The sequence below is a fragment of the Anomaloglossus baeobatrachus genome, chromosome 4 (assembly GCF_048569485.1).
Source record: "Anomaloglossus baeobatrachus isolate aAnoBae1 chromosome 4, aAnoBae1.hap1, whole genome shotgun sequence".
Classification (NCBI taxonomy): domain Eukaryota; kingdom Metazoa; phylum Chordata; class Amphibia; order Anura; family Aromobatidae; genus Anomaloglossus; species Anomaloglossus baeobatrachus.
This window is the reverse complement of record NC_134356.1, coordinates 593,460,466-593,475,956: the sequence shown is the minus strand read 5'-3', so window position 1 is coordinate 593,475,956 and position 15,491 is coordinate 593,460,466. Positions and strand designations below refer to the sequence as shown.

Below are 15,491 nucleotides of genomic sequence, written 5' to 3'. Positions count from 1 at the left end.
CAAAAGACATATGAATCAAGCCACATACAAGGTTATTATGGAAAAACAGTTTTTCTCCTTCTGCTCAGGCAATGTTCCCCAACTCTGAGGACTAGTTTTTCCATCAGGACAATGCGCCATGCCACACAGCTATGTCAATGAATGTGTAGATCAAGGACCACCACTTCAAAACCCTGTCATGGCCAGCCCAATCTCCAGACCTGAACCTCATTGAAAACCTCTGGAATGTAATCAAGAGGAAGATGGATAGTCATAAGCCATCAAAAAAAAAAAAAAGAAAGAAGAACTGCTTACATTTTTGCACCAGGAGTGGCATAAGGTCACCCAAAAGCAGAGTGAAAGACTAGTGGAAAGCATGACAAGACGCATGAAAGCTGGGATTACAAATCATGGTTATTCCACAAAATATTGATTTCTGAACTCTCCCTGAGTTAAAACATTATTAGTATTGCTGTTTCTAAAGGGTAATGAACTTGTTTTCTTTGAGGTGTGAAAGCAATGCATTGTTTTGTTATTTTGACCATTTCTCATTTTCAGAAAATACAAAATTTATTGCTTGGAAATTCGGAGAAGTTGTCAGTAGTTTATAGAATAATGAAAAAAAATGTACATTTTACTCAAAAAAATATACCTATAAAGAGAAAAATTAGAAAAACTGACAATTTTGCAGTGGTTTCTAATTTTTGCCAGAGCTGTGTGTGTAATTATATATATATATATATATATATATATTTCTCTATGTAAAAAAAAAAAAAAAAGTAAAATTTATTATATATATATATATATATATATATATATATATATATATATATATATATATATATATATATATATATATATATATATATATATATATATATATATATATATATATATATATATATATATATATATATATATATATATATATATATATATATATATATATATACACACACACACACACACATATATACATACATGCATATATATATATATATATATACACACACACACTGTGTTCAGGGCCAGAGCACATAACTCAGGTGATCTGTATAATGTGCAGTGAAGGTTGCCCGGAGTTTTCCAGTATTGAACCATCAGGTCTCGAGTCACTGCCTGGTTCCTAATCAAATGCCTCAAGCAATAGTGAAGGAGTCTGCTGCTTAGGAGGGATGACTGTCAACTGTTGTCACCAGGGCTGTGGAGTCGGTAAGCCAAACCTGCAACTCAGACTCCTCAATTTTCCTTGCATCGACTCAGACTCCCACATATATTGCTTATATTTAAAGTGAAAAATTTATTGTAGTACAATGTGAACGTCAGACATTTTATGTTCTAAATATCTTGATTATTGTATCATAAAATTATTTTTATGATACAATAATCAAGATATTTAGATCAATAAAATATATTTATCTAAATATCTTGATTATTGTATCATAAAATTATTTTTATGATACAATAATCAAGATATTTAGATAAATATATTTTATTGGAATACAACTTTAGAACACAAAAAACCTGTAATAAAAATTGTAAATATGTAATACACTAGGTAAGTGCAAAAAAACATTTTTCAACAAAAACATACTAAATACCATTTGTGCAGTCTATGAAATAAAATTGTCTCCATCAGATCCTCCTTCGCAGATAACCTCAAATCTGACCTAATAATTTTAAGGCTAGAGAACAACCTCTCTACAGTAACTTGGGTTGGAGGCAAAGCCGTAACCACATGGGCAACATCTCTAACAATTTCCGGGTATAAAGGAATTGTCTCATGCACAGTCAATTTTGATGAACGGTTGAATTTTTCTATTATTTGAGAGCAAGTGAAAAATTTTACTCTGGTCAATCTGCTTGCTATAGGAGACGGAGTGAAATCTTTTTCTTTGCGGCAACGCTTTGCCTGCTCCCTCCATGTCATCCAAATACTTGTCAAAGTTAAACTCCTCATCTGATGAGGATGAAGATATGGCAGCAGTAGCACTGTCAGGCCCCAAGTCCTCTTCCGCCTGGCAGTCCTGTAGCTGCTCATCCTAACTGCTACCTCACTCAAAGCTTCTTTTCCTTTAGTAAGCTGTTGATCATCAAGCAGTATACGATGACTTGGCTCCACATAAACAGCTGCAGAAGAATTTTATTTGCCAATAGCTGTGTCTTTCAGTTTCATTGAAGCAGAAATGCCATCTGCGATTAAGCCTCCTCTTTGGGACAGGCAAAATAGCAAGTTCTTCCACTCCCTTATGAAAATGCCAGGAGTTAAATCCTCAGCTTGTAATTTTTTAGTCATGGTAAATGGGTGATTAAGCAATTCCTTCAATTCAGCCACCTGTGTGTATTGACCTTCATTTAGGGTTACCTGAGGGTTCGCCATATCTATAAGAAACGGTTTTAGTTCAAGCAATCGCTCAATCATTAAATAAGTGCTTCCCCACCGAGTGGCTTGATCCACAATTGCCCCTTTCCCAGCACGTCTCTTCAAGATGGAATCAATTTTAGGGGTTCTGGCGGCAATAACCAATTTCCTCACTTTTCCAATCAGATTTGCAGCCGGTCCCTCTTGCAGACTCTCTCTTATTGCCAGCTGCAGCGTGTACACAACACAGCGCATGTGATGAATATGAAAGTGTTTTGAAGCAGCTTCAACAAGATCATCTAATTCTAAAGTTTCATTTTGCTGTTCTTCTGTTGTAATATCGGTTTGTTCCTCAGTTACATGAATAGCACTGTGGCCTTCCATCTCACACATACTGAATCCTAAATTTTCTTCTAGCTGTTGTTCATTACTCTCATTCATCAGTTTAATTGTACTTATGCTTAAAGCATCCTCACAAAGAATGAGCATGTCAGTTTGTGGCGGTTTTCTAATCTGCTTTTGCTATTGAAAACATTATTTATGAGGTCAAAAATCTTTCAGGTGATGCGTTTTTTTTAAAAAGCTGATCTGCTTTTGCAGCTGAAAAACGTATCCTCAAAAAACGCAGCAAAAACGCTTTGTGTGAATGTAGCCTTAGATCAGGAATAGCACAGCCATTCATAGGACATTTCATAACTTTCCCAAATTCCTATGAAAAAATATTCAGCACATTCTGCATTGCACTACGGTCCCCAATTTATTATATATTTTAGGTGTCGGTCGAGTTTATACCGACTCCACCAAAATGAGCTCCGACTCCACAGCCCTGGTTATCACTTTCATATACATTTAATAGTGTCTAACAACGCAATGGGCTTCATCTTAAACACCATTCTCACAATTTCAGAATTCTCCTGATTCCAATGCTCTTTTGTACATGTGCTCTCGTCGTGTGTGCCAGGACTGTTGCCTGGCGACCATTGGTGAGCGAGCGTTCCGGACTGCCACCGTGCCATCTCAGCTGTTATTTTCGGAGGTTCCCGCCGAGAGATGTTTCTAAGATTTGTATTAATTTTCTCTACGTAATCATTGCCACTACACAAGTCATTTTGTTATCCATGTGATGGAACCATCAGCTAAAAGGGCGACTGTCAAGAGTCAATATCATACTCATTGATTAAAAAAAAAAAAAAAAAAAAGAAATCTTAGCAATGTACTTGTTAAAAAATGATCCAATGACATGTTAACATTTTCTTATACAATAAGGTACCACTAGGTGTTAAAAATACAATAATAACCCTTCTACATTTTGGCAAAACATACTTTCTAAAAATAAGCGTATCATGAACTGCAGGTACCACAAAAAAAAAAACATAATAGAAGCACATTATAGTGATTCATTTTAACTAGCCATGTAAGACCAACTACCGTATTTTCTGGCGTATAACACGACTGTTTAACCCCTGAAAATCTTCTCAAAAGTTGGGGGTTGTCTTATACAGCGGTACACTGTGCCGTCATGGCTTTACTGCAGTTATTTATACACACACACTAAAAGATATTCTCACCTCTCCTCCGTTCCCGCGGTGCCTCTAGCTGCTTCTTGCAGTCCGCAGGCACACAGACCCCTCCATGATAACGACATCCTGCAGCGGCCGCTCTGTTCACCGGACACTATCACAGAGGGGTCTGTGTGCCTGCGGACTGCAAGAAACAGCTGGAGGCACCGCGGGAACGGAGGAGAGGTGAGAATATCTTTTATTGCGTGTAAACAACGGCATAATAGGAGACAAGAAGGTGACCAGAAAGAGGACATTACTAAACAATTGGGACATTACTGCAGGGGACATTACTAAACAATGGGGACATTACTCGGGTCGTTTTGTACTCGAGTATATACGATATATCCCAAACTCGTCTTATACACCCAGTCATCTTATACGCCGGAAAATACAGTAATGCAAAAATGTCACCACATCTGACTGCTGATTTCCCAAACTTCAAGAAGTCATTTTTTCTCCATAGACATAGCTGTAACAAAAACCCACACACTTTACAAAGGTAAATTTAGGGTGCTTGATGCGAAAATATGTCAGATGGTGCCAATGAGTTATAGAGGAGTCTAATTTACAAAAAGAAATTTCAATAACCCAGTAAGGGGGGTCTCCTGGGTGGGATACATAATTTTTCATGTCATTTCACTGCTGTCTTTCGTTTCTGGTTCCTCAGATGACACCTGCACTCAGGAGCACCAACACCTTATAATCAGGGGACAACTTAACAAAGACGATTGTCCAAAGTAGTCAATGCCTTCATTTAGTGGCTGTGTTAAGCTCTGTAGACACGTGTGGACTTACCTGTATTTTCGTTTCTGAGACACGTTTATGGCATATGCATTAACAGATCCATCTACTTTCTTTCCCTGAAAGAGCAAAGAAAGTGAAGACACCAATTGAACAATATGAAGACTGCAAATACAGGTCAATTTCTGTGCTGAACATTTTTTATAGCATTTGGATGTGATCAGTTAAAATGTAATCAAATTTTTCCTGCTACTTGTTCTGCTGGGGATTTCCTGAGTCCGTTCACCCTTACACCCCCCCCCCCCCATTCACAGACCAGTGTTTCCAGTACATGTGGCGCCTGATTTTTCACACATACTGGTGACACGATACACGCATACTCATTAAAGAAGGGAATTTTGTTTACTTACCGTAAATTCCTTTTCTTCTAGCTCCAATTGGGAGACCCAGACAGTGTGTGTATAGCTACTGCCCTCTGGAGGCCGCACAAAGAACTACACTTAAAAGTGTAAGGCCCCTCCCCTTCTGGCTATACACCCTCCCGTAGGAGTACAGATTCCTCAGTTTTAGTACCAAAGCAAGAAGGAGGAAAGCCAATAACAGTTTCAAAAACAAATTCAATCCGATAACACGATCGGAGAACTTAAGAAACAACATGAACAACATGTGCACCCGAAAAACGAAACCCTAAGAACAAATAGGGCGGGTGCTGGGTCTCCCAATTGGAGCTAGAAGAAAAGGAATTTACGGTAAGTAAACAAAATTCCCTTCTTCTTTTTCGCTCCTAATTGGGAGACCCAGACAGTGGGACGTCCAAAAGCAGTCCCTGGGTGGGTAAAAAGATACCACATGAACGGGCTGTCAGACAGCCTCTTCCTACAGGTGGGCCACCGCCGCCTGAAGGACCTGTCTACCTAGGCTGGCATCTGCCGAAGCGTAGGTATGCACTTGATAGTGTTTGGTAAACGTGTGCAGACTCGACCAGGTAGCCGCTTGGCACACTTGCTGAGCCGTAGCCTGATGCCGCAATGCCCAGGACGCACCCACGGCTCTGGTAGAATGGGCCTTCAGTCCAGATGGAATCGGAAGCCCAGCAGAACGGTATGTGTGAAGAATTGGTTCCTTGATCCACCGCGCCAGGGTGGATTTGGAAGCTTGCGATCCCTTATGCTGACCAGCGACTAGGACAAAGAGCGCATCAGAACGGCGTAGAGCCGCCGTGCGAGAAATGTAAATCCTGAGTGCTCTCACCAGGTCCAACAGATGTAAACCCTTTTCAAATTGGTGAACTGGATGCGGACACAAAGATGGTAAAGTGATATCCTGATTGAGATGAAAGGAAGAAACCACCTTGGGAGAAAACTCTGGAATTGGACGCAGTACTACCTTGTCTTGGTGAAACACCAGGAAGGGAGATTTGCAAGATAACGCCGCTAGCTCGGACACTCTTCGAAGAGACGTGACCGCCACAAGAAAAACTACCTTTTGTGAAAGCCGAGAAAGGGGAACCTCTTTCAAAGGCTCGAAAGGCGGCTTTTGGAGAGCAATGAGAACCTTGTTCAGATCCCAGGGTTCCAATGGCCGTCTGTAAGGAGGAACGATATGACAAACTCCTTGGAGAAACGTGCGTACTTTAGAAAGCTGTGCCAAGCGCTTCTGAAAGAATACGGATAGCGCGGAGACTTGACCCTTAAGAGAGCTAAGCGACAAACCTTTTTCCAACCCAGACTGCAGGAAGGAAAGAAAAATTGGCAATGCAAATGGCCAGGGAGAAAACCCTTGAGCCAAGCACCACGCTAAGAATATCTTCCACGTTCTGTGATAGATCTTAGCTGAGGATGGTTTTCTAGCCTGTCTCATTGTGGCAACAACTTCATGAGATAAACCTGAGGCCGCTAGGATCCAGGACTCAATGGCCACACAGTCAGGTTCAGGGCCGCAGAATTCAGATGGAAAAACGGCCCTTGAGACAGCAAATCTGGACGGTCTGGTAGTGTCCACGGTTGGCCTACCGTGAGATGCCACAGATCCGGGTACCACGACCTTCTTGGCCAATCTGGAGCGACGAGTATGGCTCGATGGCAGTCGGACCTGATTTTCCGGAGAACTCTGGGTAACAATGCTAGAGGTGGGAACACATAGGGGAGTCGGAATTGCGACCAATCCTGAACCAAGGCGTCTGCCGCCAGTGCTCGGTGATCGTGAGACCGTGCCATGAAAACTGGGACCTTGTTGTTGTGCCGTGACGCCATCAGATCGACGTCCGGCGTCCCCCAGCGGCAACAGATCTGCTGAAACACGTCCGGGTGAAGGGACCATTCTCCTGCGTCCATGCCCTGGCGACTGAGAAAGTCTGCTTCCCAGTTTTCCACGCCTGGGATGTGAACTGCGGATATGGTGGACGCTCTGCTTTCCACCCACGTCAAAATCCGCTGGACTTCTTGAAAAGCTTGGCGACTGCGTGTTCCCCCTTGGTGGTTGATGTACGCCACCGCCGTGGAATTGTCCGACTGAATCCGAATCTGCTTGCCTTCCAGCCATTGTTGGAAGGCTCGCAGGGCAAGATAGATTGCTCTGATTTCCAGAACATTGATCTGCAGGGTGGACTCTTCCAGAGTCCACATCCCCTGAGCCCTGTGGTGGAGATACACCGCTCCCCACCCTGATAGGCTCGCATCCGTCGTGACCACTGCCCAGGACGGGGGAAGGAACGACTTTCCCTGTGACAATGAGGTGGGGAGAAGCCACCAACGCAGAGAGTCCTTGGCAGTCTGAGAGAGGGAGACAGTCCTGTCGAGGGACGTCGATTTCCCGTCCCATTGGCGTAGAATGTCCCATTGTAGAGGGCGCAGATGAAACTGCGCGAACGGGACTGCCTCCATTGCTGCTACCATCTTTCCTAGGAAATGCATGAGGCGCCTCAGTGAGTGCGACTGGCTCTGAAGGAGAGATTGCACTCCAGTCCGTAGCGAGCACTGCTTGTCCAGTGGAAGCTTCACTATCGCTGAGAGAGTATGAAACTCCATGCCAAGATAAGTCAGAGATTGGGTCGGGGTTAGATGAGACTTTGGAAAGTTGATAATCCACCCGAAACTCTGGAGAGTGTCTAGTGCCACCTTCAGACTGTGTTGGCATGCCTCTTGAGAGGGTGCCTTTATAAGCAGGTCGTCTAGATACGGGATGACCGAGTGACCCTGCGAGTGCAGAACAGCTACTACTGCTGCCATGACCTTGGTGAAGACCCGGGGGGCTGTTGCCAGACCGAAAGGTAACGCTACGAACTGCAGGTGTTCGTCGTGTATGACGAAGCGTAGGAAACGCTGATGCTCTGGTGCGATCGGCACGTGGAGATACGCATCTTTGATATCTATTGATGCTAGAAAATCTCCTTGAGACATTGAGGCTATGACGGAGCGTAGGGATTCCATCCGGAACCTCCTGACTTTTACGTGTCTGTTGAGCAACTTTAGATCCAGGACGGGCCGATACGATCCGTCCTTTTTTGGGACCACAAACAGATTGGAGTAAAAACCGTGACCTTGTTCCTGAAGAGGGACGGAGGTCACCACTCCTTCCGCCTTTAGAGCGGCCACCGCCTGCAACAGAGCATCGGCTCGGTCTGGTGGTGGAGAAGTTCTGAAGAAACGAGTTGGCGGACGAGAACTGAACTCTATCCTGTACCCGTGAGACAGAATATCCCTCACCCAACGGTCTTTGACGTGTGACAGCCAGATGTCGCCAAAGTGGGAAAGCCTCCCACCGACCGCGGGTGTGGGAATCGGAGACCGCAAGTCAGGAGGACGCCGTCTTGGCAACGGTTCCTCCGGCTGTCCTTTTTGGGCGTGACTGAGACCTCCAAGAATCTGAGCGTCTCTGGTCTTTTTGAGTCTTTTTTGACGAGGCGAATTGGGACCTGCCCGGTCCTCGAAAGGACCGATAACCAGACTGACCCTTCCTCTGTTGGGGTCTGTTTTGTCTGTGTTGCGGTAAGGATGAGTCCTTACCCTTGGAGTGTTTGATGATTTCATCCAAACGCTCTCCAAACAATCGGTCACGAGAATAAGGCAAATTGGTTAAGCACTTCTTGGAATGAGAATCTGCTTTCCAATGTCTCAACCACAGGGCCCTACGCAAAACAACGGAGTTGGCTGACGCCACTGCCGTGCGGCTTGTAGCGTCAAGAACAGCATTAATCGCGTACGACGCGAATGCCGCCATTTGCGAGGTCAATGGTGCTACCTGCGGGGCAAATGCACGTGTGACGGAGTCAACTCGCGCAAGCCCGGCTGAGATAGCTTGGAGTGCCCATACGGCTGCAAAAGAAGGCGCTAATGACGCTCCAATCGCTTCATAGATGGATTTCAGCCAGAGCTCCATCTGCCTGTCAGTGGCATCTTTAAGTGCCGCTCCATCTTCAACTGCAACCAAGGATCTAGCTGCAAGCCTGGAAATTGGAGGATCCACTTTTGGACACTGGGTCCAACCCTTGACCACCTCAGGGGGAAAAGGATAGCGTGTATCTTTAAGCCGTTTAGGAAAACGCCTTTCAGGATAAGCGTGGGGTTTCTGGATTGCGTCTCTTAAAGTCAGCGTGGTCCAGAAAAGTGCTTAAAGTACGCTTAGGGTATCTGAAATGGATTCTCTCGTGCTGCGAAGCTGACTCCTCCACAAGAGGAGCTGGTGGGGAAATATTTAACATCTTATTGATGTTAAATATAAGATCATTAACTATGGCGTCACCATCTGGTGTATCTAGATTGAGAGCGGTCCCAGGATCAGAATCCTGATCAGTTACGTCCGCCTCATCACCCATAGATTCATCTCGCTGGGATCCTGACCATTGAGATGAATGTGAAGGGCCGTCATAGCGAGCCCGCTTAGGCTGCCCGGGGCCATCGTCCGAGTCAGAGTCTTCACCCTGAGGTGTATATGCCCGTCCCGGAGCTTGGAGCTGAGGGGGACCAGGGGGCAATGATTGCACAGTGTCCGTGGCCTGAAGTACAGGCCTAGCTCGCAATGTGTCAAGAATTTGTGACATAGTGAGAGACATTCTGTCAGCAAAAGCTGCAAACTCAGTTCCTGTCACCTGGACAGCATTCACAGGTGGTACACCCTGGGTCACGTCCAGCAGAGGTCCCGACTGTGCAAGCGCCGCAGGGGCCGAGCACTGCACACAATGGGGGTCCGTGGAGCCTGCCGGTAGAAAAGTCCCACATGCGGTGCAGGAAGCATATAATGTCTGTGCCTTGGCACCCTTGCGTTTTACGGACGACATGCTGCTGGCTCTCTGCAATGTGAGAGAGTCTATAGCCAAAGGGCGACCAGCGCTATGCAATACAAAGTATTTGTAGAAACAAAATACTAAGAATACTACTGGCACCAGAGGGGGTGAGCCCTGAGGGCTGCTTACCGCCCGCTGAATAGCGGGTAAGAGGCTGCAGAATTCCTTGTCTGGGTCTCCCCGGCTCCCCTCTGCAGCTCAGCGTGTCAGCAGGAATGGCTGCCGGCGTCTGTGGAGAGGGGCGGTCCGTGGGAGTTCCCAAACAAAAGTGCGGGAAACAGTGTCCCCTCTGTGCCGATTGTGAGGGCTGGAGTATGTAAAAACGACTCCAGCCCTCAGCGCTGATGCACTGGCCAGCGTCCCGCCCCTCTCCTGACTGGCAGGTCTGGGGGCGGGAACGAACGGAAGCAGGCCGCAAAAGCCGGGGACTCGAGTTATCAGCGCGGCCGCCGTAAAAGCGCGGGCCGCGCTGAAGTCCCCGGCGCACTACAAGTGCCAGCCGCGCCGCAGTCCCAGCGGCCGGCATGACCGATTCCTAGACGTGGCCAGCGTCCCGCCCCTCTCCTGACTGGCAGGTCCGGGGGCGGGAACGAACGGAAGCAGGCCGCAAAAGCCGGGGACTCGAGTTATCAGCGCGGCCGCCGTAAAAGCGCGGGCCGCGCTGAAGTCCCCGGCGCACCACAAGTGCCAGCCGCGCCGCAGTCCCAGCGGCCGGCGCGACCGATTCCTAGAAGTGTGCCTGCTTCAGCGAAGCTGAATGAGGCCATGGCACAAGCGCCGTAGCGCTGATGTCCCCCGGCGCACTACAACACCCAGCATGCTGCGGTGTGAGCGCCAAATGCACGGGGACACAGAGTACCTTGAGGAAGCAGGGCCATGTCCCTGATGTACTCCGCTCCATCCAGCATCTTCTCCAGGGGCTGTAGATGGAGCACGGTCTCAGTGCCTGGAGACCAGTAAATCCCACTTCACCCAGAGCCCTGTAAAAAGGGATGGGGAAGGAATCAGCATGTGGGCTCCTGCCGCCGTACCCGCAATGGGTACCTCAACCTTACAAACACCTCCGACATACAGTGGGGTGAGAAGGGAGCATGCTGGGAACCCTGTATGGGCCCTCTTTTCTTCCATCCGACATAGTCAGCAGCTGCTGCTGACTAAAAACAATGGAGCTATGCGTGCGTGTCTGACCTCCTTGCGCACAAAGCTAAAACTGAGGAATCTGTACTCCTACGGGAGGGTGTATAGCCAGAAGGGGAGGGGCCTTACACTTTTAAGTGTAGTTCTTTGTGCGGCCTCCAGAGGGCAGTAGCTATACACCCACTGTCTGGGTCTCCCAATTAGGAGCGAAAAAGAAATCTCAATTCATCCTCACACCTCCATGTTTTCACACAGTCCCTGTGATCCACAGACAGTTCTCCGTTTTTACTGTCAGCAGGCAAACAGTCAATAGAAGTTTATGGGTCCGTGAAAAAAAACACGTACAACGCATGAATGACATCCTAGTGACATGGACAAGAATTAAATGCATTTAAGAAATACTTATTATTTATGTGTTAATTATGTGCAAGGGTGATAGATTTTATCGCTATTAACCAAATAAAGAGGAAAACAAAAAAAAAAAAACATGGGAGTACCCACCCCATTTTGATAACCAGCAAAGGTAAAGCAGAGAACTGGGGGCTGATATTCTAAGGCAGGGAGCACAATGGTTCTTGGGCCCTTCCAACTCTAAAAACACGGGCCCGCAGTCGCCCCAGAAGTGAAGCACCATATGACATGTGCCACTTCTGGCGTATTGCCTCAGTTCTTCCCGATTTGCCTGGTACGGTGGCAATTGGGGTAATGGTAGTTGATGTCAGCTGTGCATTGTCAGCTGCTATCATGCCCTGGTCTTAGTAATGGAGAGGTGTTTATCAGACACCCCCATTACTTACTAGGTAAAAAAAAAAAAAAAAAAAAACACACCACACCCAAAAATAGTTTATTTGAAAAACACTCCCCCCCACTTTCCCTGATTCACCAATTTAAGAAACAAAAAACCAAAAAACAGGTCCAATGTAGTCCAGAAACTCCGACGTAGTCCACAAATAGAAACCTGACATACATAACAAGAGAGGAATAGAAACAAAATACCGACCCTTGTTCACCAATTTATTTAAAAGTGGCGTTCCCAGGTCCGCTTATCACAGTGAGGAGTGGTGACGATACCGATGAAACCCCTCATCACAGAAACTGGGTCTTGTGGAGCGCAGTGTGAGCCGGGAGTGGCTGCTGCTCAAAGAACCTGGTCCTGAGGCTCCACAGCCTTTGATCTACATACGTAATTGAGGAACACCAGGGGAACCACTGCACTACATCGGACCTGGGACGTTTGCTTTCTAATACATTGATGATCGAGGAATAGTGTCTTTTTATTTCTCTCTGTTTATATTTTCCAAGTTTCCACTTGTGGACTATGTCGGATTCACTGGACTATGGTGGACCCGCCTTTGAAATAAAAACAACAAAAAACACGGTGACTAAGAGGAGGGAAAGTGTCAGGGAGTGTTTTATTTTCAGTAAAGTGTATTTATGGTATTTTTTTTTTTTTGATTACTGGGTTAGTAATGATATACACCTCTTTATTGCCAACACCAGGGATTGATGCCAGCTAACACGACAACTGTTATTGCCAAAAACCATTACCCCGATTGTCACCGCACCAGGGCAATTGGGAAGAGCTGAGCTGAGACGACAGATGCTTTACTTCCAGGGCGGCTGCAGACAATTTTTAGGCTGGGAGAGGCCAATAACCATGGACGTTCCCCACCTGATGATATCATCCCGCAGCTGTCATTTAATTGTTTATTTTGCTAAATAGCTATACAATTTATATACCTATCTTTGTACACCTTCTACACAACCAACCAGTCATTTCAGGGTCATGCGTTTTTTTTCCAGTACATCACACGAATGGCACATGTACTGGAGACACTTACACACGGATGGCACACGCATGACAAACGGATGGACAAAACAGAACGTGGCACATCTCCATCTTTTGTGCGGAAGTGTGAAGGGGGCCTCAAAAGGTTTATTCCCATCTCAAAGATCCTATCCTAATATGTAGTAGGTATAATATTATTAGCAATTATCTCCAATTAGAAATGTAGTATAGTTCTCCTGATATAGCCAAGTCTCTTACCTCATGTGCAGGGTATTGCAGCTTAGGTATCCATGGTTATGACCATGCGCAACTAATTGTCACTATATGAGTGGTTATAACCATGGATACCTAAGCTGCAATGCCCTGCACGAGGTAAGACACATGGCTATATCCGGAGAACTATACTACATTTCTAATTGGAGGTATTTGCTAATATTATTACACCTATTACATATTGGGATAGGATTTTCGAAATGGGGTTATCTCTTTAAGGTGTAAGGCAATATAATATATATATATATTTATATATATTTTACATACACACACACACACACACACACACACGGTAATGTACCATGACAAATGTAATACAACATAAAGAAAGTTATAGACTTGCATTACCTTGGTAGTATCAAAGGAACTAAAACCCATCAGTTTCATCATTTCAATCTCCTCTTCGGTTTTTCCTTCAAGATCCTCCGCTGTATAAAAAAAAAAAAAAAAGCTTGGTTGATAATAACTATCAGCATTTTGGAGTTTAGAAATAATGGAGACACTGGGATCTCTGGGAATCACTATTCCTGGGTGCCTTACAGTGTCGGTGTGCAGTTATATACATTTGCAGCATTTCCCAGCATGCTCTGCTTGCTTCTTGTCTGGTAACAGTATATTATGTGTAAAAAGTGATCTACACATAGAACAGAACCCATCCACATGCTGCGCCTCACTATATGAAAAACGGAAGAATCTGGACGAAACACAGTGGAGCAGCACCGATAAAGGGTTATTCCCCATCAGGTAACTTAAGCCACAGTCACAGAATATTCCATATATGTATAGTAGATGGGGGTCCCACCAATGCTGCCAGTGGAGAGGTGTGCAAAACTCCCATACAAAATCACAGGGAACGCCAACCCCCCATCCAGTGGCAGAAGCAATCAGGACCCCATTCTTGAGGCACTTGTAAAACCAGCTGATGGGGCCGACAGCTTCTCTCCTTTTGATATGCCTTAAATGTACAAGATGTGAATAACCTTTACGGGTAGGGTCACACTTTGCATGCAGAGAAAAAAAAAATGACAAAAAGCAAACTGCAGGTTATGGCCAGAAAACCACTGAGCAAATTACGCACATTTTGTAATGCATGTTTTGGTGCTCAGACATTTTGATCTCAGTTAATACTGAGAAATTCCATACAGTTTTGCTAAAAACACTCCATTGGTATTTGAAAATGAAGAAAAGAAAAAAAAAAAAAAAAAAAAAAAAAAAGCAGTGTGACTTCTCAATTTCATTTCACTGTTCTAGTAAAAAAGAGAATTTTGTTTACTTACCGTAAATTCTTTTTCTTATAGTTCCGACATGGGAGACCCAGACCATGGGTGTATAGCTTCTGCCTCCGGAGGACACACAAAGTACTACACTAAAAAGTGTAGCTCCTCCCTCCGAGCATATACACCCCCTGGATAACCAAATCTAGCCAGTTTAGTGCAAAAGCTGAAGGAGGACATCCACCCACAAGTAGAGACAGTAAAACCCGGAACAACCGGAACCTCTGTCTACAACAACAGCCGGTGAAAACACACGGAACAAGAAAACTGCCAACAGGCAACAGGGAGGGAGCTGGGTCTCCCATGTCGGAACTATAAGAAAAAGAATTTACGGTAAGTAAACAAAATTCTCTTTTTCTTCATCGTTCCTTATGGGAGACCCAGACCATGGGACGTCTCAAAGCAGTCCATGGGTGGGAAATAAACAGAAACTGAGAAGTAGGCAAAACCTAACTTCACAAATGGGCGACAGCCGCCTGAAGGATGCGTCTGCCCAAGCTCGCATCTGCCGAAGCATGAGCATGCACTTGGTAGTGCTTCGAAAAGGTGTGCAGACTAGACCAAGTGGCAGCCTGACAGACCTGCTGAGCCGTAGCCTGGTGCCTGAAAGCCCAAGAGGCACTGACAGCTCTGGTCGAATGCGCCTTGATCCCCGGCGGGGGAGGCACCTGAGAGCACTGGTAGGCATCGGATATGGCCGACCTAATCCAACGAGCTAGGGTCGGTTTAGAAGCCGAGAGACCCTTGCGCTGACCTGTGGTCAGCACAAAAAGAGAGGTGCACCGCCTAAGAACAGCGGTGCGTGACACATAGATCCGGAGCGCCCGCACCAGATCTAAAGTATGCAACGCTTTCTCAAAGCGATGCACAGGAGCCAGACAAAAGGAAGGCAATGAAATGTCCTGGTTAAGGTGGAAAGGAGACACCACCTTAGGGAGAAAGTCCGGAGTCGGACGGAGAACCACCTTGTCTTGGTGAAAAACCAAAAAAGGTGACTCCGAGGAGAGCGCAGCCAAATCAGAGACTCTCCTGAGAGAAGTTATGGCCACCAGAAAAACGACCTTTTGTGAAAGTCGAAACAAAGAAACCTCCC

At 45.6% G+C, this 15,491-nt stretch overlaps 1 protein-coding gene across 1 annotated transcript in view; it reads right to left on the bottom strand.

The window, feature by feature from the left end:
* Nucleotides 1-15,491, bottom strand: part of SNRNP27 (small nuclear ribonucleoprotein U4/U6.U5 subunit 27) — a 41,428-nt gene that overhangs the window by 2,544 nt on the left and 23,393 nt on the right. The window contains exons 4-5 of the mRNA XM_075342906.1: nt 13,473-13,552; nt 4,699-4,763 (exon numbers count right to left, since the gene is read on the bottom strand). Coding sequence (XP_075199021.1) covers nt 4,699-4,763; nt 13,473-13,552 — 145 coding nt within the window. The remainder of the gene's footprint in view (nt 1-4,698; nt 4,764-13,472; nt 13,553-15,491) is intronic.